The 24,728-nt window shown below is 51.8% G+C and overlaps 1 protein-coding gene across 3 annotated transcripts in view; it reads right to left on the bottom strand.

Moving 5' to 3' along the window:
• Nucleotides 1–24,728, bottom strand: part of GSG1L (GSG1 like) — a 197,569-nt gene that overhangs the window by 35,144 nt on the left and 137,697 nt on the right. For all 3 annotated transcript variants that reach the window (XM_032842683.1, XM_032842684.1, XM_032842685.1), the window contains exon 4: nt 1,325–1,436. In XM_032842683.1, the coding sequence (XP_032698574.1) occupies nt 1,325–1,436 (112 nt within the window). The remainder of the gene's footprint in view (nt 1–1,324; nt 1,437–24,728) is intronic.

Here is a 24,728-nt window from a genome sequence, read left to right as displayed (position 1 = left end):
TGTTGGCTGGAAATCCTGGAAAGAAGCCCCATCTCTCTGCTGGTGTTCCCACATTTGTAAAATGTAAGCCTAGAGCTGGGTTTGATGAGTTTGCTTAGGGAAAATCTTGCTTAGGGAAAAGCTGCTTGTGAATGAAGCCAACCAACACAAAGGGAACAGAGATAGGAAAATGGGGAGGGGAGACTGTCTAAACTTCTGATGAATCATCTGGTCACCTGGATCCAGCTGTGCCTGAAGCAGACTCTTCTGGTAGTGTCTGGTAGCTCACCCAGCATCCATTCCATCCACTCACCATTTGCAAGTTTTCGGTTTATTCCTCACTCCAGAGGTGAGTGTGAGCAAGCTGAGCCAATAAGGTCATGACATTCCCTCAGCTGCGGTGATGATTCAAGAGAGAGGAAATGACCTAAATTGGGCCCATCAGAGGGAGGCTTGGGACTTTAGTCAATGTTGGGGAATGTATGTGGAGGAAGAAGCACCAGCCTCAGGAACGGCTTTCTCACCACCAGAAGGGAGGCCCACCCAGGGACAGGGTTAACATGTGCAGACAATCACAGAGGAAGAGCAGTCAGTCCTGATGATGTCAGAGACTCTGGATCGAACGCACCCTGAAGTCCATAACACAGATGCACCTTCCACTTACAGGAACCAATGTATTTCCATATTGCCTGGAGTAGATTTTTCTGTTACAACACGAGGCACCTTAACTGTTCCTCCCAGACTTTTCTCTAATACACGTTCTGTGTTTACACATACACAGGAGTCTCTCGCTGATCCTGTCTTTCTTTGGCACACCTAGCTTAGTCAGACCTCCTAGAGCCCCCGCCACTTGCCAGCTTCCATCTCCACCTTCCCAGAGCGGCCTGTGTGGCAGGGTCGGCAAACTTTCTCTGTAGAGGGCCAGGTAGTAAATATTTCAGGCCTTGCAGGCCGCTGAGTGTCGGTAGCAACCACAATCCCATTGTTGTAGCGGGAAAGCAGCCAGACAACACATAAATGTTAAGTGTGGCTCTGTCCTGGTAAAACTTGATTGACGGACACTGAAATTTGAATTTCGTGTAATTTTCACAGGCCACAAGATGTTATCCTTTTGATTTATTTTCTAGCATCTTGTATGTAAAAACCATCCTTAAGTCAAAGGCTGTGTAAAAACAGGTTGTGGGCCTGATTTAGCCCATGGGTCGTAGTTTGCAACCCCAGCTGTAGGGTCTCAAAGTGCCTTTGGACTCCCGGCTAGCTACCTTTGCCCTCTTCTGCTCTTCTCCCCCCAGAGCTGGGCCAAGCTGCTGAAGTCCAAGCAAGGCTGAAGGTCAAAGCCACTTACCAGAAGGACCACCCGTAGTCCCAGGAGTGGGGTCTCCAGTCTTCAGGGCCAAGACTCACAGTGACCTGGAATACTTGTGTGTACATCATGTGGGCTACCATTCCCAGGAGGCCTGTGGGGGGAGCAGAACAAGGCATCAGGAGGCCAGGTGGGGCTCTGTCCCCTTTGTCCCATGGACCTCTTAGTATTGGGGGACAGCCTGGAAGAAGAAGGGCCATCGGCAGGACTGGAGCAGGAAGCAAGAGGGGGGTGGTTTTCTCAGCCAGCCAAGGAGCTTGAGCTTGAGTGAGAGGGCAAAAGGCAGGCCTGGGCAAATTAAACAAGGGAGACCCAGAGTTAGCTCTGGGCATAGGTGGACACACTTTTTCTGTTAAGTACCAGATAATATAGATATTTAAGGCTCTGGAATCCATGCGGTGTATGTAGCAAACAATTCTCCACTGCTGTAGCACAAAAGAGCCATAGACAATAAATACATGGATGAGTATGGCCATGTACCAATAAAACTTTATTTACAAAAACAAGCGCTGGGCCGGATTTCACCCGTGGGCTATAGTTCACTGAGGCCTGCAAACTGTAAGGTCATTTGGTCATTTGGGAGAAGCAGCCTAGAGGGTATTTTTCAAACTGTAGGTCTGGACTCATTAGACTAGTGGGTCATGAAATCACCTTCACTGATTGCCAGCGGTTAAAAAAAAGAAAGAAAGAAAGAAAGAAAGAAAGAAAGAAAGAAAGCAAGCAACAAGAATGGAATAGAATAGACATACCCAATACCATCAAGCGTAGCAAGAGTGAATATTATTTTGTGAATCTTTTTGGTTCTATGCATATGTCCATGTGTGTGGTGACTGAAACATGAGATGTTTTTCTGTGGCTCACGGGTCAAAAATCTTTGAGCCCACTGGCTGGGAAAACCTGGATTCCCACGGATCTGAGTGGGAATCCCCTTCCCCCACATTTTCTCCATGTAGAGTTGGGCAAAGCTTCACTCTTTGAGCTTTGTTCAGATCTTTGGACCCTAAGATGAGGACTCTGACGGGTAAGGTAAAAGGTGGGTGAATGGGGCAAGGCAGCTTCAATGTCGGTGCCTGGGGGCATGGCCTTGTTATAGCTGGAAGAGTTATCACAACCCTGGGGGCATTTCCCTGTGTGGACCATGGCATCTGGAGCCCTCATGAACCCAACCCTAAGATAGAGTGATACAGTGTTGAGAAGAGAAGGGGTAGATAACAAGAAAGGAAAGTAATCACGCTTGTGCACCTGCTGTGGGCCAAGCACTCTGTGTTATTACCTCTTCCTTTTCGTAACAACCTTCTAAGTATCAGGAAGTACCATGATCGGGACTATGTACTATTGTTCAGGTTGCCCACTGTACATCTCCATAGTGTCCATTCACGATGCAGTCTACATGCGTGTCCCTCCCTTGAGATGAAGCAGAACCACGCCTGTAAGGCTGTATATGGCATCCCCGAGTATGATTATTCCCATTTCACAGGCGAGAACACAGAAGCCTGGAGTGGTAAAGTCTGTCCGTGGTTACGAAGGGGGTCAATGGCGTTGTTGGGGCTGGTGCCCAGATTCAAATGCCCTCAACTCCAGGGCTTATCCCGTGCTTCCCAGCGTGCATCTGTCCTCCCCTGGTTGCCTGATCACCCTCTTCCCTCTTCTTGAAGAGGAGGCAAGAGGAAAGATGGAGATAAAGGGAGGAGAGGAGGAGGTTAAGCAGAGACAGAAGTAAAGAGGGAGCAGGGCTCTGCATCCTGGAACTCAGAGTGAGCAGTGGAGGGAGAGGGCCACCCTGCATTCCCATAGTGTGAAGATAAATGTTGTACAACTGGTTCTCCAGAGGGAAAAGAAAAGCCCTGATCTGTAGCATTTGCCGAGTTCCATGGTGCATTGACTCCCACTAAGGCCAATCTCAAGCTACCGATGTGACGTCACCGAAAGCAGAGCAGAGCAGAGGTTGTGCCATCTGCGCTCCTGACCTCACGCCCGCAGGCTCCAGCACACCTCTGGGTCACGCTCTAGCCCCTGAACCCCGGATCTAACGGGGACCAAAGACGCAATGTGGCTGCCTGCTTCTCTGAGCCTAGGTCAGCCCCTTGTGGACACTTGTCACTGTTGCGGGGAGCCCTCAAGTCAGAAAATCCGGTACATTCTAGACTGCATTTTTAGTTGTGCCCTGGCAGGTGGCACAGAACTGTCCCGGGCTGTCACAGCCAACACAGCATCCTCTTTGGTCCTCTCTGCCCTGGCTCAGTCTATTAGAAGGAGGAGAAGAATGGTGAGCCATATGGCGATCTTATTTTTCTTTACTTGACACAGTCCTGGGTGAACTTGCCAAGAGGTACGTAATAGATCTACCTTATTCTTTGGAACTGCTGCATACAATTCCTTAATAATGAAGTAGCGTGTTTTACTTAACCAATCAATTGACAGTTATATTATTTCCAGGTTTTTGCTCTATGAGCAGTGCTGCAATGAACGCTTTTCTGTAAGTGTCTTTGTGCTTACAAGCAAGGATATCTGCAGAGGAGTAAGAAGAATTGCTGGGTCATGAAGCCTATGCATTTTAAATTTGAGTCAATGTCGGGGAATTGCTCTCTTGTGTGGTAGCTCCATCTTGTGCTTCTGCCAGCTGTCTGGGAGTCCTTACCCCAAACTTCACCGATGCTGCAGATTCCAAAACATTAAATACTATGCCTCTTGCATGACGCAGAGTGACTCTTCAACATCATTTAAAGTTTTGTGTTTCCTTCGTTCCTAGTGAACTTGGGTGTTCTTCACGTGTTGGTTGACCATTCCTACCTCTGTCCTTACAGTGCCTGTCTGTATCCTTTGTCAATTAAAATATATATATTACATATATACATATATTTATATATACACACACACACACACACACACATACACACACACATTTTCCCTTATCAATTGGTAGGAATTCTTTATGTATTCTGCATACTAATCCTGTCTGTTGCATAGAAGACCGAGAGTCTACTGCTTGCCTTTTCCCATGTGCTGCACATCTTTTTGTTTTTTAATTAATAAATAGACTTTGGTTTTTAGAGCCGTTTTAGGTTTCCAGAAAAAGTGAGGGGAACTTACAGAGAGCTCCCCTGTGCCCCTGGTCACCACTCCCACAGTTTCCCGTATGATTAATATCTGGCATTAGCGTAATATATTTGCTACCATTGACAAACCAACACTGATCCAGTATTAACTAAATTAAACTATTAACTTAGTTTACGTTAGGGCTTTCTCTTTGTGTTGTACATTCTATAGATTTTGATCAATCTTCCTTTTTTTTTTTTGGATCTTGATCAATCTTTGGTGACATGTGTCCACCATTACTGTTTCGACTCATTTCACGGCCTTAAAAATCCCCTGTTCTCCACCTCCTCATCCCTCCCTCCCTCCCACCTCCCTAAAGCCCTGGCAGCCACCAATCTTTTTACCGTCTTCATCATTTTGCCTTTTCCAGAATGTCATATAGTTGGAATCGTATGGTGTGTAGCCTTCTCAGATCGACGTCTGTCAGTTAGCAATATGCATGTATGTTTCCTCCATGTCTCCTCCTGGCTTTCCAGTGCTGAATGATGGCAATTATGGATAAAGCCTCTTTTGTCCTACATTTGGGTATCTGATATCGTCAAACTTACCAGTCTTTTCCCTTTTGGTTTTTGCTTCCTATGTCTACTTTTAGAAAAGCAGCATCGTAAGGGACCTGGGAGGCTCGGTCGGTTAAACATCTGCCTTCGGCTCAGATCATGATCTCCAGGTCTTGGGAATAAGCCCCATGCCCTCGGGCTCCCTGCTCAGTGGGGAGTCTGGTTCTCTCGCTCCCTCTGCCCCTTCCCCTGCTAACTTTCCCACTCTCTCTCAAATAAAAATCTTAAAAAAACAAAAAACAAAAAACAAGGCTTAGAAAAGTAGCACCATCAATACACGGTCCTATATTTTTATATTAATTCACCCAGAATTTATCTTGGTGAATGGTGTGAGGTAATTGTTTTTAATGAGTCGCTAATTGTTTTGAATCCTTGTAGAATGATCTGTTCTTTCTGCAGTGATTCTAAATGACATTTATATTCCAAGCCCCACATGTATATGAGCCTGTGTCCTAATGTCACTCTGTTCCACTGATCTCCCTCTGTCCCTGTGTCAATGCCACAGTGTTTTAGTCCTTATAACTCACAAGAGAGTCTGTTAGCTGGGAGGACAAGCCCCCTCTCCTCGCTGCCCAGTGCTCATTCCCCCTGGAACTGCTGCCCTACCCAGGAGCCTTGTGCCTTTGGTGGGGTCCCGACCCCTTCCCTAGCCACCCCAGTCCCTTTCTCGGGGAGGAGCTTTCTCTCCAAACACTCCACTGTTCTAACTTCTTCAGGTCCTTTGGTACCCTGCCAGTCCAAATGCTCCCTGAGTTATGTGACCTCTGGATGCCTTGGTTGGGGATGTTAGTAGGCACAGGTAATTCTAGTGAGCATCTACTAAAGAAAGAACTTTCATGAGAACAACCATTCCTTGGATTAGGGCAGTGGGGACATAACAAAAACTCCCAGCTAGACCCAGAAGCCAGACCCACCCTGTTGGCAGAATAATTAATTTTCCAAATCGTTAGTCTGAAAAAGCATTGATTTCTCTATCGAATTCCATTTACTCCTAAATACGAAAGGCCGTGCTTTAAGAAAATGACAATTCACTCCAAGATAGGCCGGTGAGAGTCTCTGATTGCATTTTGAAGATGCTCCTTTAAAAACCTGACCCTCACCCATGTTTCTGGAAGCAGGTCTGCTCTGCAAAGGGAGGTCCACGGTAGCATCTGTCATAGGAACCCTCTGCAGAAGGAATTGTTTCCAACTCCTCTGGGTGAAAAAGTGACTTTCTGCGGAGTTCCTGCACCTCCTAAATTAGCATCAACTAAATGAATGGGGCTTTCCTGCTCCGTGACTGCTGCTTCCTGGCGGGAAGGAAACTCATGGCTGTAAACCTCATTTTCCAAATCCTGCCACCATAAACAGGAGCCCCGACCCACAGCCCCACACGGTGAGGTGGCCATGGCTCATCCAAGCCTCTGGGGGACGCTGGAGAGCACTGGCTTGTGACTCTGATGGAGGCTCCAGAGCTGGGCTGGGCGTGATCCCTTCCCAGAACGGGAAGGGCTGCCACAACTCCCAGCCCTGCTCAGACCATCGAAGGGAAGTCAGCTGTCAAGTCCGGAGGGGCTGGCATGGGGCCAGAATTGAGAGACAGTGTCGGGAGGGTAAGAAGGTAAGCCCAGGGTAAAGCAGGGGGAAAACAAAGTGACAGTCTGTAGTTTCCAGTTCTGTCATTCACCAGCTATGTGACCTTGAGGGGGTGACGTCCCATTTCTGTGCCTCAGTTTCCCCAAGTGTAACATGGGGGTAATAACATCACTTGTCATAGACTGGTATGAGTATCAGGTGGCTTATACTTGTGAAGCATCTAGAATAGTGCTTGGCAGGAAGGAGACCCTATATCAGTGCTTCTTGAATGAATGAATGCATGAATGAATGAATGCCTAAGACTCACTGTATAGGTCCTCCAGATGGCACACTCGTCCAGGCACCAGGTCCGGAGTCCCAGCACACAGTAAGTGTTCGGGAGGTAACAAATGAACAGACCACCACAGATGTCAAGGTGTGTGGGGGGGGCGGGGTGTTAGCCCGCTGGTGGAAAGTCCTGGGTCCTGGATATGGGAATGAGCAAGGGTGGGGCCAGATCTGCTAACTTGGGAGAGCCAGTCATCTACATGAGCCAATATCCAAGTCAACGTTCATTTATTTATCATTTGTTAATTCAATCTGTCAGTGAATATTCAAATGCTTTTCACAGGTCTAGTGCTTGGGGCCCACTAACACAGACAGACCCAGGCCCTGCCCTCAAGGCCCCCAGGTTCTCATGGAGAGATCCAGACAACGAGCATGTGAGTTAACAGGAAAACATCCTGCAGAGAGAGGTGCCGTGATGAAAATAAAATAACGTGACAGAGAGATCCTGGGGGCCGCTCAGACTGGATGGTCAGGGAGGGCCTCTCTGGGGAGGTGATTTTTTTTTTTTTTAAGATTGTATTTATTTATTTGAGAGAGAGTGAGACAGAGCACAAGCAGGGGGAAGGGCGGAGGGAGAAGCAGACACCCTGCTGAGATGGAGCTGGATGCCAGGACTCCGGGATCAAGACCTGAGCTGAAGGCAGATGCCAACCCACTGAGCCACCCAGGTGCCCCTCAGGAGGAGGTGTTTAAGCAAAGATTTGATGGGAGCTGGAGGCAGCCACAGGGAGGTCTGGGGCAGAGCACTCCAGTAGGAGGGGGAGAGGGCTGGCAGGGGCCTGACTGGGGGTGGCAGGGAGAGGAGGCTCCTGCAGAGGGCTAAGGAGAAGGTGACTAGAGATGGGTGAGGAGGGCAGGCGGCGGCCAGCACATTATGGAGCACAGTGATGAGTCTGGCTTTTATTGTAAGCGTGACAGAAGCCAGCAGACGGCAGAAACAGGAGCCTCGGTTATGTTTACCGCTCACCCTGGTTACTGGGTGAAGAGGGAGGACGGGGGAGGGGGTGTGGAGGAGGGAGCCCAGCTGAGAAGCCCGTCCAGGAGGCCGGCTACTTGGCCCAGAGCTGCTGGCAGCCCCTGGGCAGGTATGAAGGTGGAGCCAACGGGACGTGGGGGCGAGGGTGCCTGGAATTCTAGGGTGCCCTCCAGAGTTTCAGGTTGGGCGACTAAGCAGGCAGATGGTGGTGCCATCTACTAAGATGAAGACGGTGAAGGAAGGAAAACATCGGGGTGGCTGGAGTCCCATCTGGGCCATATTAGTTGGCAATGTCTATCTCCTACCCAAGCAGAGACATCGAGCAAGCAGTTGGGTATACAAGTTTGGGGTTCAGGGAGCAGTCCGAGCTGGGGATTAAATGCATGAGTCACTGGCACAGGGACAAGGGCCTGGGAGAGACCACCCAGAGAGAGACCGTAGGAGGAGAAAGCCCGGATGGAGCCAAGCCAATGTTGGGGCCTAGCGGAGTAGGAGGGGCGGGCGGAACGGCCCAGGAGGGGCCTAGGCAGTGGGAGGAAGCGAGTGTGGCATGGCCAGGGCCAGGTCAAATAAGTGTGCCGAGACGGAGGCAGCAACCGTGAGGTCAGAGAAGGGACTGCTGGATTTGCCAACACGTGGGCCACTGGGGACAGACGCTCAGCTACAATAGGGCTGAAATAAAGTGAGAAAGCGGCCAAGTCATCCCAGAGAAGGCGTCAAACCCATGGAGAAGAAGGAAAAAGGGGTGACAGCAGGGTTCAGAGATGGATACTGAAGAGGGGAGACAGAGAATGTTCTTGTGCTCCCCCCACCAAGCTATCAAGTAGACGGGGGTGGTGGGGGGAGACTGCTGGTCAGAGGGGCCTCAGGGCAACTGCAGAAGCAGGGCAGAGACAGGCAAGAAGGGCAGGGAAGCTTCTACACAAGCAAGGGGCTGGAGGCCCCCCACAGAGCTGCTTCCTCTCTACCAAGCACTTGAGAGTGAGTCCATGGGTGTGGACCTGCAGCAGTTTAGGGAGCGAGAGAAGGGCTGAAATAGTCCTTTCAGGGAGTGGGGACACACTGTGTGTGGGGTCCATGCTCACGAGTGTAAAGTGAGATCAGGCGACATGACAGGGACGGGCCGGAGTGCCAAGCCATGACGCCACCCTGTGGGGAGGGGGTGTGGTGGACCCCGGCCCAGGGGGGCCCCTGCTGCGGGAACACAGCAGCCTGGAGATGTGGCCTGGGGCAGGACACGGAGCAATGACGCCCACCCAGCTTCCGGGACTTGTCTTGCCTCTGGCCTGCCTCTGTCTTGCAGGGTTTGGACATACTCTGCTGAAGGCATGCTCCATTTAATGGAGATATCAGAGGAGTTGATTAATTAATTTATTATTATTTATTATTGAAGATGTTTATTATTATATATTAAAGAGTTTATTAGTAAAGGTGCTAAGTCACTACTCCGAACACTAGGAGAGCATTCATGTCTACATAAATATTCTTGTGTATGTGGGCACCAATCTGGATTTGCCAACAATCCCATGCGTGTCATGCTGGGACATCACAGAGCTGGTGGGGACCTGGAGGAGGCTGAAACCTGATGAGATAGGGCAGGAGGGCAGCAAAGGGGAAGCTGGGGCGGCCTGACAGCAAGTTGATGAGTCCCTGAGCATATGTTGAATACCTGCTGTGGGCCGGACTCTCTTCCAGCTGGGGGTAAGGCCCTGGGAGCAAGCTGACTGGTCTCCTAATGCTCTATGGGTGGGGGTGGGGGGTGGGACACAGACACCTGGGGACTAGCATGGGTCAGGGCAGCCAAGGGACCCATGGGAAGCTCAGCTGGGCTCTTTGACCAGGTTTGGGTGGGAAGGTTAGGAAAAAATGTCGCCCAGGGAAGGTGACCTCCAAGCTGAGAGCTGCAGGCTCAGAGGGACCAAGAGGGTGGGCCTGGCCGTGGACCCGCTCTGGGAGAGTCCGGAGGCAAATTGACCTGGTGGGCTGTTAGCCGGGCAGGGCAGGGCACATGGGTGGGGGAGCCGCTGCTAGAGAGATAAAAGGGGCACTGAAAAGTTCTGGATCTCTAGGGAGTTTGGGCTTTGTCCTGAGGGCAAATGGGCAGGAATCAAGAAACTGTAAGCAAGAAGGCGAGAATCAGGTGTGTCTCATCTGTAAGATCTCTCTGGCTGGCGTGTGGAGGATGGGAAGGTGGGAAGCAGGGGGTCGGGGAGAGCTGGCTGTAGGTCCCCAAGCAACAAGGACATGGCCAGGCCAAGGCTGCTGAGGTCAGGGGGCAGGTGAGCAGGTCGCCGGAGGGGTGCGAGCTTTGCCGAGATGGATGAATTCCCCGCCGACCCGCAGATGCTGGACAGCCCTGCCTCGGGAGTGGGGAGGGACTGGGGGTAACTGATGGGTTTGACCCACTTAACATCGGCCGAAAACTTTGAGCTTCTAAAGGTTGGAACTTCCTGACACTCCTCAGCGGGGAGGAAGACAGAAAAATAAATCCCTTATCTATAAGTATCTAAAACATTCAAATGTTTGTCCGGATGGAGACCGGAGGCTGGCTCTGACTGTCCCTCGAGCCCTTTGACCTGGAGAGCATCCCATACGGCGCGGTCCGCTTGCTCTGAAAACCGTGACCAAGGAGCCGAGCAGAGGCTATGTTTAAAGCCTGCCCAGAACTATTTTTAAAGACCAGGCTATTTTAAGACACTCTCTCGAGAACCCGAAGCCTCTCTGAGTAGCATATTTCAGGGTTTAAAAAGTTCCTCCTTACACATAACCTAAATCTTTCCAGCTCCAATTTAAGCTAATTTCTTGCTCTGCCCTCCGAGGACAAGGGAGTGAGCTGGTTGACTTCTTCTTGTGGGGATCCTGTGGGAGCTTGGCAATTACCGAGTCGCCCCTCAACCTTGTCTGCCACGTGCTAGATAGTTGCCCCCGCAAGGGCCTCCCTTTCAGACCACTTAAGTCATTAGCATCATGCTTATTTGGATTCTGCTCATTTCTCTATTTGCCTTTTACAGTGAAGTAGCCCAAATCAGAGGCAGCTTTAATAGGGGACCATCCCATTTCAAGAATGGGGTTTACTGAACCACCACCAGCCTCGTCTGCCCCAACCGCCTCCATCGAGCCCCAAGGCAATGAACGGACTCAGACCCTTCCCAGCATGTAGGGGCCTAGAAGGAGTCCCTGAGGCCATGACCCCAGTTCCCAGTGAGTCCTGGAACAGCGCAGGGCAATGTGGTGGTGGGATGATTTTTTATGTTAAAATCATGGATTTGTCCCCCCCCACACCTGGCCCCAGCGTTCCCTGTTACCCTCCTTCATTGGGGTAACTGGAGAGATGATCTCAATGACTTTGGGGCACAGTTGTCACAAAAGACTGGGAAAACAAGGGCTCATATCCCAGCTTTGCTGATTTCCAAAGCCTACACGCAGATACTCGATGAAAAGGTGTGGAAGAATGTGGGATGCAGCGGAGGCGGCTTCTCTCCCCTCCACCTGGAGACCAGGTCAAGTTGCCTGGCGGGGGAGGAGTGGGAGGAAGAGAGGACAGTGGGTCCCAGGATAGAATGAATCCAGCTATGCAGACACGAACAGAGAAGACCCTTCCAGAACTGCCCAAGGAGCACGCGGGCCATGGGGCAGTCCCCACAAAGGGTTCTCGCCCGATCTGAGTGGGCAGTAGACAGCAGCGGACACCCTGACAGTCTGGCCATGTGTGCAAAGAACAGCCAGTGCGTCCTCAAGGTCGCTCAGAAAGAGTGACGTCATCCTAGGGCCTGCTCTCACGTCGCTCTTCACACGCGCTAACCCCATTCTGATGGCCTTGGACATTCATAAGCCCCCCGAGACAGCGGTGGGCCCTCACCCACAGGATGATGGTAGGAGGAAGGGGAGCAGGGACGCTGGCCTGGGAATGAGGAGAGCAAGCTGGAGCCCTCCGAGACAGAGCTGGAAGACCCCCTTGACATGTCCACACCCCAAGTCACAGTTCTGGCCCTCTCTCCCCCTGCCTTCTGCATCTCCACCCCAGAAATTCAAATGCCCCAGGAATGTGGTCTTGACATTCTACCCAAGCCTTGACCTTGGGCTGCATCTGGGAGAACAGCCTCAACTCTGGCATGATGCGCGATACTTGAAGCCCTGTTTGCTGAGGGGGTGCCTTTTCAGCAGCCCCCTCCAGGCTCTCAGTCCCCCACCCAGGCTCTAGACCCCACTGCTAAACAGAGAAGGCTGAGTGTCCCCTGTAAGTGCAGTGTCCCCGAGTGGTGAGGGCAGGGCAGAGACAGCCCGTATGGACGGCTCTCTTAAGCCTCGGTGACTGCCCGACTCTCCGTCTGCCCCACTAGATACTGTGGCCTGAGAGTGAAAGTGAGGGGGACCCCGTCATCAACTATCCAGACCAGGACACCTGAGAGAAAAGGAGGTACCATTATTAACCTCCCCGGGATAGCTCGGGATAACTGTGGGAAAAGAAATGAATGAGGCAACGAGCCCCTGATCTCTCCAGGGACCCCTGCCCCCCTGCAGATCACCCCTAACCCTGATTCAGGGCTCTCGCTCTGCCAGAGACCTTTCTACCCACTGGGTGCTATGGGGCACAGCAGTCCCATGTTCCAGTCTCCATTCCATGTCTCCACTTCACAGGAGAGAGAATGCCCAACAGGCCGACAGTGGGGGACTCAGGGGCAGAATCCCCTCTCTTTTTTTGCCCAGCTTTTATTCATTCCACGTGTAACTATGGAGCACCTGCTATGAGCCAGGGCTGGAGAAGGACAACTAGGACAGGTGTGGGCCCTGCCTGCTTGCGAGTCTCGGGGGGACCAGGACATGGGCAGAAAGCGAAGGCTAAGGGCCAGAGAGTCAGGAGGTGGGCGGTACAGGGGTCACAGGAGCTGACCCCCGGTGACCTCCACTCTGGGGGTCTGGGGAGGCATCCCTGGGGAGGGGTGTTACAGCTGAGCCTCAGGGGTGAGCAGCTAACCAGGTCAGAGCTGCCCAAGTGTGGGGCACGCCGCCCTCGGGCGCGCAAGCTTATTTTAGACCAGAAGTTCCAAACCTCAGCACTACTGACATCTGGGGCCCGATACCCCTTTGTCGTGGGGGTGGGCTATTCTGGGCTTCTCAGGATGTTTAACTGCATCCCCGAAAATATCTCCAGAGGTTACAAATGTCCCCTGGCGGGGTGGGGGATGGGGAGAGAGCAGCCGCACCCTGGGGCGGGTGGGGAGGGGAACCACTGGTTGAGATGCTACATTTTTACAATGGTGATGTTTTTATTTTCCCAGTTTTATGGTTCCCTTCTATTCATTGCAAGTACCACTGGCTTTTCATTTCCGGTGGTGATCTGACGCTTCCTTTCTGAATACATTTAAGTTTCAAAAAAAAGTGAGTGATTTAGAGGAAAATGCCAGGGAAATGACGGCCCCATGGATGCAGTGGCCTTCGTGGAGGGAGAGGCACAGGACAAAGCGTGAGGACCGTTGCACCAGGTGAAAGCAGCAGGCAGGCGCCCACAGTGGGGTGCTGTAGGCTGGGGCGTGTCCCATCAGCCGCACACCTTGTGGCAGGCTTGGGGACCTGGGGGCCGCAGGGGAGTGGTGCGTCCTGGAGAGCACACACTCTCCCTTGGAAGTTCAAGACCAGCATTCCTCCAGTCTGCACACCAATTGGTTGGGCACCAGAGGACAGAATCGGCTTAACTTCCCGGCCCCTGTGGCATCAAAGAGAATCTGTACACACCAGAAGTTCGCTCTTTGAGGCAAGATGCTTGCATTAGGAAAGACACAGGGGCTCTGAAATCACGGCGGGGGCGGGGGGGCGCTCACTGGACAGTCCCATCTCGCTGTCCTCCTGGACCATGTGCTCAGTGGGGCCACGGCGTGGGCCCCTCCCTTTGGCGTTTCCCTCTCTTTCTGCCTCTGTCTCTTCTTCTGTTTCCTTCTTTCCTTCTACCTCTGTCTTTGACTCTTCCTTTCTGTCTTATGCTCTCTGTCTGTCTCTCCCAGAAATATCCAGTCCGTGCGCCCACGTTCCAGGCAGAAATACTCCCCGTGTTCGGGTCTCACGCTATGGGACCCCCCTCACCTCCCATTTGGCCCCTGGGCTGCACAGAGAAAACTAGGATGGGTTTGGGGCCCCCGCCTCACGCCTGGCCAGCCTTGAGAACATTCCTCCGAAAGCTACTCTGCCATCCACCAGTCACATTAGCCGAAATGCAAATCCTATTCTTCTGGCCGGTTAGATTTCAAGAGCTCTGGGCTGCCACACTTCCCTGCAGGGACGCTGTGATACTATCCAATTAGTTTTGCTGCCCAGGAAGCTGTCTGCACCCCAGGAAAATGAGCTGAGCGGCCGTCTTGCTGCAGAAGCTCCAAGGAGCAAAACCTCCAGATAGCCTGCCCCTTCCTGAGGCTCTGTACAGTCTGCAGAGCTGCTGACTGTCCTCACGTGGTCCGGGAGATAAAGGAGGAGGACAAACAAGGTCCCTGCCCTCACGGAGCTGATGTTCTTGGGGAAGGAAGACAGAAAATCAACACATTTAAAATTCAGAGTTTAATAAATGCTGTGAAGGAAAAGAGGGCATGAGGAGGAAGTAGGAGTCCGTTTGGCCAAGGATGTAGGGCCCAGCCCCCTTGGGGAGGTGACAAGTAAGCTGAGACCGAGGACTCAGGTCTGGGTTCAGATTCAGGGCAGGAAGGTGGGAAGTGTGCTGAGGAGGCACTGCGGGGTCCTGAGGACACGAGGGCTGGGGCGCTGTCGGCCTTGCCTCCTCGGAAGCCCAGTGGCTCTGCTGTCCCTCCCGCAGGCACCCGTTCTCCTGACCTCTAGCTCAGGATGCTCCCAGAGAGGCACCTCCTGCACCCCCAGGACAGGAGCCCAGATGGAGCCCCACTCATCTAGGTGACAGAGGACAAAGCTGGAGTGAGGTGGGGCAGCGAATCCTGGACTTGGGTGCTGTCTCTGTCAGCCTGAGGCCAGTGCTAAGATCTCCCGCAGGGTTAGCATCCGGGGCTGCCTGGGTCTGAGCAAATCTCAGGGTGGAGGAGGTGCTCATGGAGGACAGAGAGGAGGGGCCCCCAGGAGCATCACCTTTGCTGCTGTTGGCCCTGGTGTCCCTGCCTGAGACCCTCCACTTGTCCTCTGCGTACTCAACTTGGGTGAAAGTAAGTCTGCCTAGCTCTCTTCTGAGGGAGGCTCTGGGAGTCAGAGGTGCCCCCACCAGAGCTCCGTGGTGCTCAGAGTGGGGACCAGGCTGCAAGGCCCCCAGATCTCGGACTGCCAAGAATCAAGGCTCAGCTGGGTCCATGAGCTGCTAAGGCCCAGAGGCCAGTGAGGCGTGGCTCTACGTAGGCCCTGGGGGCAGCCCGCAGCTGGAGCTCTTCCCCCTGCCACCCCGACCCCACTCCCACCCCCATCAGCCCTGCCTGCCCCAGCAAGGCTCAGCTCCCTGCTCCTGACCCAGGCCTCCTGGCCGTGGGGTCCACTCACCTTCCCTAGGCCTGGCCCAGAGGTGGCTCTGTGTACCTCACCCTGCCCCCCAAGATGACAGGCGCCTTCTCCAACCAAACTGCCAGGTCGTTCCCAGGCAGCTGATTGATTGTCTTCTAGGGCTCTTGGGAATACACCCGGGTCCCCACCGCCCCACCCCTGCATCCCAGATTAGACCAACTCTCCCATCCCCATATACTAGCTGGGCCTCTTTCCCCAGCCAGCAGAGCACTTAGACACTGTCATGGGAGGCAGGACAATGTGGACGCTGGAGTCTGACCACCTACATCCCAATCCTGCTTCTGACACTTTAGGACCATGTGATCTGGGCAATTCTGTTAAATCTGCTGTGCCTCAGTTTCCCCACCTGGTAGTAGGAATGAGCCATGGACACACAGAACAGGGCCCAGAGCATAGTCACCACTCTGCAAGTGTGGAAGCTATGCTGGCTGCTGCCATGCCTCACGCCAACCTGATCCCGGGACTCCTGCTACAGTGCTCCGCCTGCTGGGTCAGACATCCCTGGAGGCTGACACATGCTGGAAAGAGTCTGAGTTCTTCCCGTCCTGGGGACCAAGCTATCCCACGCATGCTAGTTGCCCCCCAGTACTCCCCGACCCCTCTGCTCCACTACTCTTGCATCGCCCTGCTTGCCCACCAGAGCACCGAGCAGAGGGCCCTCCGTGTGCCAGGTCTGTTTACAATACCCTTACGGATACATCTGCTTGGCCATGACTCATCCCTGCAAAGGGGGTCCAGAAATGATGCGCGTGTCCTCGTGGAGAAGCACAGAGGAGAGCAAGTAACTGGGAAGTGCGGTGGCAATGTAAGAGAGGCTGCAGCATGGGGCACCCCAGGCAGACTTTGAGGGAGGAGTAAGACCTTGAAGGGTGATACCTGGGCTACATGGTGACATGGGGTGTTGACTGTGTACGCAAGATAGGAATCTACACACACCACCTTGCTGATCCTGCTAGGAGATTTTACAAAGGAGGAATTGTTACTCTCTCTTTGACAGATAAGGAGACAGAGGCTCAGAAAGGTTAAGGTTGTGTGGCGGGCCAAGTGGGCCAGGTCCAGAGTGGGTACCCCTGAATATTTCTCTGCCGCCCCTGGAAGGGCCAGATTCTCCAGATAAAGAACACGAGCACTACCCCCTCAAGCAACCTGAACCTCCAGAGAAGAGGTGTGACTAAGCATGATGATAAGAAAAATGAAAATCTGTCGGGGGAGAAGGAGGGACTGAGAGCCTTCGGTGCCCCAGACCTTGCCTGTCTTGTCACTGGTTGACTCTTCTGTGGTCTCTACCCTAGTGGGTCTCAGAGCCCGCAGGCCTCACCAGGGTGAGCACAATTGCATGGCAGTGGATGGTGTGGCTCTATGCACTGGGGGTGGATGAGAAAGGCACCAGCCCCTCATTCCAGCCTACTTCCCAGACCCCCAGCACACCTACCCGCAGACACCACTAACCTTCAAGTCTCAAACATGGGCTTAACACCCGTCAGTCATCTCTGGACAGCCAGCTATGTCTGTCTGGCCATCCAGCAGGGGACAGAGCTCCAGGTTGGAGACAGACACACCTGGGTTTAAATCTCAGTTCTGCCACTTCCCAGCTATATGTCCGTGAACAAGTCACTTAACCTCTCTGAGCCCCCATCTCTGGGCCTGAGAATAATACCCAGGCATATCCACTCATACAACCAATACTCCTTGAGTACCTACTGTGTGCCAGGTATTTTTCTAAGTCTTGGGGACACAGTAGAGAGCACGACAGAGTCCCTGTCCTCATGGAGCTGATAGTCAAGTAAGGGAAACAGACAATAAAGATGTAATTTCAAGGAAGAAACAGAATGAGGAGACAGAGTGGCTGGAGAAAGCTGTTTCTGATTAGATCATCAGGGAAGGCCTCTCTGGGAAGGGGCTTCAAACTGGAACCTGAAGAATAAGGAGGAGCTGAACGTGAAAAAGCCCAGGAACAGTCCCAAGCGGAGGGAACAGAGGTTGCCAAAGCCTTTAGATGGGGAGAAGGTCTCAGTGTGGCTGGAGCCCGTGAACAGGTGAAGGGCTGCAGGAGGGTGGGCAAGGACCAGCTTGGGAAGGGATTGGGATTTTATTTTAGAAGCCTCTAGAAGCTTTTAAGCAGGCAGGTGACACTTTCCCCACTTAGTCATATGAGACATAAAATCACAGAGCACACAGGGCATGCTTGGTAAATGTTGGCTAACTTGTATGTGGTCTCAACCCAGTGGGTCTCAGAGTCCCCAGGCCTAGCCAGGCCTTATAAGTGTGACGTGGCCACGTGGGGCTCAGCTTTGTGCAGAGGGGGAGGACAAGGGGACAACAGCCTCTCCTTCCAGGCCAGGTGTTCTCAGTGCTCTGCCCTTTGGCAGACTCTGTCAGCCCGCCACCTTCCCAGAGATAAATGGTGGCCAAGCACAGACTCCACTCACTGTCTCAAAATAGCCAAGAGGGAATTTCCAACACCTGGGAAAAGCACACAGACGGTACCATTCATGAGAAGAGTTTTCCAAGCGCAAAGCATTTCCATCAATGGGAAGTGTCCTCCAAGGGACCCTTAGATTTCCCCAGCCATCTGCAGCAGCAGAGGCCGTCTGCAGGGAAGGAGTGGGATAGAGGGAAGACAGGAGCCTGGGGAGACAGTATAAAACTTTAGTGCGAAGCAGCCAGGACAGGACACCAGGCCAAGGCAGGGACCAGTGAAGGCAAGGGCGTGAAGGATCCTTGGAGGAGGCCAGCGGGAAGATCAGCTCTTTGAGGGAAATTTGGCAACAGTTGCCAAAACGGAAAATGCACCTTCTTTTGACCCAGCAATTCCACTGCTTGGAATTTACCTTCAGACAGATTTGTACATGTGGACAAGGATATTCATTGCAGCAGAGTGTTAAGAACACCCTAGAAAGTCTACTGACTGGGAACTGATGGGTTAAGTGTGGGCACAGAAATCTATGTCCCCATCCCTCCCCAGATACCCTGTACGACTTCTACTCTCTTACTCCTCTTCAGCCACTCTGGCCTCCTTAGCCCTTCAGTGTGCCAGGCATAGTCCGACCTCAGTGCCTTTGCACTTGCAATCATTCTACCTGAGCCACTCTTCCCTTGGAGCTCCACTTCTGCAGCAGGGAGCTTCCGGTATGGCCTGCAATGATCCCTGCCTCCTTGTGGAACCATGATGGAATCCCCTCCCGTAGAGTACAGGCTGGACTTAGGGACAGAATACTGATGTGATGGAACGTCACTTCCGGGGTTAGGTTTGAGACACACCGTGGCTTCCATCTTGGGCTCTCTCTCTTGCTCTTTGTGTGGTGTGCAATCTCTTTCTCTTTCTTGGATCACTTCTGCTGGGGGAAGCGAGCTGCCCTGTTGCAAGCAGCCCTCGGGAGAGGCCCAGCTCCAGCCCCTGAGGAATCGAAGCTGCCACAACCATGAGCGTGAGCTTGGACGTGGCTGCTTCTGCTCCAGGCAAGTGCTGAGGTGACCGCAGCCCTGGCCCATGGCTTGACTACAACCTATGGGAGACTCAGGACCAGAGCTTCTGACTCACCTGTGCCTGGATCCCTTACCCACAAAACCACTAAGTTTGGAGGTGACTTGTTAGACATCAGTAACAAATTCAACTTCCTTCAGGTTTCTGCTCAGATGTCTCTTTACCATAATAACCTTCCCTTATCACAGAATGAAAGATACCCCTGCCCCCGCTTTATAGCACTCATCCCACCTAACATATCCTTTGTGTATTTAACTATTAACTACGTCTCTCTACTAGCACAGCAGCTCCCTGGAGTGGAAATGGTGTCTGTTTTGTTCATTGCTGTGTCTCTGAAGCTTAGAACAGAGTCTGGCACGTAGAAGGTGCTCAGTAAATACTAAGTTAATAATCCACAAGTGAGAAAGAATTGGGTAGATTAAAATATACTGACCAAAAATGACCCCCAAGAAATATTCATTGAGAAAAGCAAGGCACAGCAAAGTGAGTGCCCTGTGTTACCATGTATACATTTTTAAATATAGAACAATTCCAAAAGGATAGATAAGAAACTGGTAGAAGTGGAAGAAGGTTTCACAAGGGGAGCTTAACTGACGTGGGGCTTGCAGGGGGGCAGGAAAAAAAGGAGGAACAGCGTTCCAGTCAGGATGGACAGCGTGGGTCTTCCTCCAGAGACCAAGATGGCGCCAGGCCAGGTGTTCTTCTGTGAGGCTCACCCTCACGCACTGGGCTCCTGGACACCCTCAGCTCCAGGCCAGCAGCCTCCTGGGACCTCCTGCTCCCTCCCCACCTCAATCCCACTCTGCTCCAGACCGAGCCAGCACCTTAACCTCTCCCAGCCTGGAGCTCAGAGCATGTTTTCCTGAACTGGGTTCATCAAGACAGAATCATGGGCTATATCCCCTCCTGGTCACCCTGGGAAGTGTCCTCTGCCCCAGCACCACCTGGGATCCAAGCCCCGGCTGTTCTGTCTGCTCGGCTGGGAGCCTTACAGGCCTTACAGGCCTTACAGGCCTTACAGACCCCACAGGTCCCTGGGGGATTCAGAAACTGCCGAAAGGGTGGAGAGCGGAGGTCAAGGTGGCCACACTGGGTAACCAGTACAGCAGGGCTGGGATGCCCCAACCCCCCACAGCCACTTGTGCTATAACAATGGCCAGTAAGTGTATTTTCATAGTCTCTCTCTCCCTCTAGGTCTCTTTCTAGTTCTGCCTCCCTGTGTCTCTATTCCCTTCCCTGTGACTTCTTGTACATCTGTCTTTCCCGCTATCCCTGTCTCTAGGTATCTCTGTCTCCATGTATCTCTAGGATTCTCTGTGTCTGTGTCTGGCTTGGTCTGGGTCCCCCTCCCCACCATACATGAACTACAAGCATTGCCACTATAACACCAAATCACTGCTCCCTTGAAAATCCCCAAACTGCCATGGTATTACCGATTCTGTTACGGTCATTGTCCCAAGACCCACACTGGGCCCCGCGCTAAGCACTCAGTACATGCTCGCCGCTTCAATCCTTGCAACCCACCCATATGGTTGGGACCAATGGTGGGACTATTACCCTGTTTGGGGGAAGGGGTAACTAAGGCTCAGGGAAAACAGAGAACTTGACCAAAGACACACAGTTGGTGGTGAGGCAAGGATCCACACCCAGGTGGTCTGCCCTTCATCCCCGAACACCATGGCTTCCCACCTTCTCTTCTCCACACTTACAATGGAGCACTTCTTAGGGAGTCTCCAGCCTCCCAAGAAGGGAGCCCAGGTTGACAAATGCAGCTCATGCCCAACCCCCCTCCATTCTCTATCGGTGGCCCAGCCTGGCCCAGGGGCCAGGAGACAGCTGCCTATCTGAGCAACAGGAAGACTTTGGTGTCCACCCCCCACCCCATGTACCCCTCCCACATACAAGCACCCTCTTAGGTTACCATAAAGCAGGTTCTGTTACCCTCATCTCATGAACAACCATTCAAGAAGGCCACCTTTGTGCCAGGGACTAGGGACATAGGAATGACAAGACAGACCCAAGCCTGCCCTAAAGCTCACACTCCAGCAAGGAGAGTGCCTGGCACATGAGTGACATGGAGGAAAGCCCTGGGAGTAGACGGTGGGCCTGGTTCCTGCCTCCATCAGTCAGGGACAACACCAAGTAGTGAGCCCTGGCCGTTGGGATGTCCCAGGAGTTCCTGAGTCTCGTTCCCTCCAGTTAATGGAGAACTCCAGTCCCCATGCTAAATCCTTCCCCCCTCCCCCTCCCCACCCTCTTCCCCAGCCACATAAAGGGGCTTCAGAACACAGCCTTTTCCTCTGTAACAGAGGTTTGTCCTCCGTTTCCCCACCTAGTTCCCTCCCCAACCCACTTGCCTGGGGTTGCATCCTCTACCTGCATAACCCCCAGATGACTGAAGTCCTGGCCACTGGAGAGAGGAGGGAGAAGACTCCTCCTGCAGGCCTCCAACGGCCCTGCCCACTGACCTGATTTCCACCTAAGGTCATGTGTCCAGGCCTTGCCCCCTTCTGGCCACACGCCCAGGCTCTGCCCCTTCCTGGCCATACCCCCAGGACACCTTCCTGGCCATGCCCCTCAGAGCCCAGCCTTCCCTTGGACCAGTGCCTGGACCTCTTCATGGTTCCCCTAAGACCAGGCCCCTGAGCACCCAGCATCCTCCGCAACACCCACGCCACTAGGTCATTTAAAACGGCTAGAACGGAGAAGTTCCAGAACTACGGGTTTTACTTCCAGTTTTTATTAAACTTATTAAAATTCTCACCTCCTCCTATCCCCCAAAGCCCAATTTTTGCCTGGCCCTGTGCCTGGGGCCAGGCTCATTTGTATGAAAGGCCCAGTGGCCTGCATATTACCCCCCAATCTTGCCTCCAGAGCTCGGAGAGGATGTGGCCGAGTTTCAATCACCATGACCAGGCTCAGTGAGGCCAAGAACAGGACACAGCCTCCCCGCTGAGTCCTACTTCCTGAAGACACAGTGGCTACCCCCAGCTGACAGACCCCTGTTCCTTTCTGGAAACTTCAGACTCCTCTGCGGGCCCTGACTTGCTTCTAACATTCCAGCTCATTCATTCAACAAATATTTATTAAGTGTCCTCTATAGGCAAAGCTTTGGACCAGCCACTGGGGATACAGCTGTGAATAAGGCATGGCCATTCCCTCAAGGCTAATGAGGAGGAGGACATAAATAGTGAAGTAAAATCAATTATTACAAATACTAAAATAGAAAGACATAAGCTGTATCTAAAACTGGCAGACCATGGGCTGAATTCAACCTGCAGATGTTGGCTAGAGCTATAAAAAATGGAATTTTTTTTCTTTTTGCCAACACTTAAGAATCTGGAGGATTTCCATTAAAATATGGGAGTTTTGGCTTCTCTTGGAAAAATCTGAAAGCCTGGCAACAATGGGTCCACATTTCCCCTCGGCGACCCTCCACAGTCTGATGGGAGCTGTGCCATTTAGTTGGAGGCTGTAGTCATGAAGCCTCACAGGCCCCGCCAGGTCCACCTCTCCCTGCCCCTGCCTGGGCCATTCCTGCCGTGTTCCTGCTCTCACTCAGATTTCCTCCCAGGCCACTGAAGGCATTTATCTTCTCAGTCCCTGAAAAAGACCAGAGGGAGAGAAAGATCTATTTTACCTGGGTGTGGGGAAGGCCTGGAAAAGGAGGTGAGCTTTGAGCTGGGTCTGGCAAGGTCAGCATGGGCTCAATGAGGAGGGGCAGTGGGAAGAAGGGAAGAAGGAGACAGGCAGCTGGAAGGGCCCAAGCGAAGGCAGGGAGTTATGGAACAGTGCCTCCTGGGCCTCCCAGTCAGGCTGAGTTTGGCATCACCGGTTCTCATGGGGCTGCAGACTCAGGAACTGTTCTGGTTCGGCTTCTTATCTCCCGGGACCTGCCACAGACAGGTGAGAATAACGCTACAGGTACAAGGGCGGGCCAAGAGGCTTGTGGAATACCAAAAGGCCAGGTGTCCAACTGGATCACCTCTAAGTTACCTTCTAACTCGGGTAACTGGAATTAAAAAAAACAAAAACAAAAACAAAAAAACAACTTATTCTGAAATCATTATTGATTTGCAGGAGGTTGTGAAGAAATGTACAAGAATGTCTTGCACACTCTTCCCCCACTGTTAAGACACAACTTGTATGGTCTTAAGATACAATATGTCGGTCAAGAAATTGCCCTTGACCCAACTCATAGGGTTGAGTCAGATTTCACCAGTTACGCATGCACCTATGAGTGTGCAGGTATGTAGCTGTGTATAATTTTGTCGCTTGTGTAGCCTTGCCTACTCACCACCACATTGAGATACTCGACTTCACCATCCCAAGACCCCCTGATATCGTCCCATTTACAGTCACACCCATCAGCCTGCTGCCCCTAATCCCTGGCAGAACTCATTTGTTCTCCGTGTCTATATATGTTATAGCACAAATGTTACATCAAAGGAATTGGGGCGTACGCAGCCTCTAAGATTGGCTTTTCCCACTCAGATAATTTCCCTGAGGTCCAAAGTTGGTTCTTTTAAAAAAAAAATTTATGGGGCGCCTGGGTGGCTCAGGTCATGATCTCAGGGTCTTGGGATCAAGTCCCACATCGGGCTCTCTGCTCAGCGGGGAGCCTGCTTCCCTCTCTCTCTCTCTGCCTGCCTCTCTGCCTACTTGTGATCTCTCTCTCTGTCAAACAAATAAAATTTATTATTGAAGGAGAGTTGACATGCAATGTTATATTTGTTTCAGGTGTACGACATAGGGGTCTGTTAACCCCACACGTTATGCAGTGTTCGCCACAATAAGCGTCATCCCCATCTGTCACATTACAACATTATTGACTATACTCTCTCTATGCTGTACTTTTCATCCCCATGACTTGTTGTATACAAACTGAAAGTTTGTACCTCTCAATCCCCTTCACCTATTTTGCCCATCCCCTCACCCCCCTCCCCTCTGGCCACCACCAGTTTGTTCTCTGTATTTAAGAGTCTGGTTTTTTTATCTGCTTGGTTTTTTTTTTTTAATTCCACATACAAGTGAAATCATATGGTATTTGTCCTTCCCTGTCTGACTTATTCCCTTAGCATTATACACTCTAGATCCGTCCACGTTGTTGCAAATGGCAAGATCTCATTTTTTATGGCTGAGTAGTATTTCATTAGATGGCTACATCCCATCTTCTTTATCCATTTATCTATCGATAGACACTTGGGCTGCTTCTGATTTTTGGCTATTGTAAATAATGTTGCAATAAACATAGGGGTGCATGTATCTTTTTGAATCAGTGTTTTTATTTTCTTTGGGTGGATCCCAGTAGTGGAATTACTGGATCGTACAGTAGTTCTATTTTTAATTTCTTGAGGACTCTATATGGTTTTCCAGAGTGACTGCACCCATCTGCACCCCACGAGGCTTCCCTCTTCTCCACATCCTCACCAACTACTGTCGTTTCTAGTAGTTGGTTCCTTTTTTGTTGCTGAATAGTATTCCATGGTGTGGATATACCACAGTTTATAGATTTATTCGTCCATTGAAGGACATTTGGCTAGTTTCCAGTTTGAGGCTTTTAAAAATAAAGCTGCTATGAACATCCATGTACAAGTTCCTGCATGAAGTCTTCCTTTTTCTGGGATAAATGTCCAAGAATGCAATGGCTGGGTTCATTTTTACTTTTGAAAGGAACTGCCAAACTCTTTTCCAGAGTGCCTGCAAGCATTTCACATTCCCACCAGCAACATAGGGGTGATCAACTTTCTTGATAACTGGAATTTTATTTAAAAACAAAAAACTCCAGTTCTCCATGGGGCCCAATCTTTCCGTAGGCTCAGTCTTTCTGAGAAACCCCAGGATGATGACACCCCCATCCCTGGCAGC

Source organism: Lontra canadensis, unplaced genomic scaffold (assembly GCF_010015895.1).
Source record: "Lontra canadensis isolate GAN:19392208 unplaced genomic scaffold, GSC_riverotter_1.0 scaffold132, whole genome shotgun sequence".
In the NCBI taxonomy this organism is placed as follows: Eukaryota; Metazoa; Chordata; class Mammalia; order Carnivora; family Mustelidae; genus Lontra; species Lontra canadensis.
The sequence above is the reverse complement of the archived record's forward strand: the minus strand, read 5'-3'. Positions and strand labels throughout refer to the sequence as shown.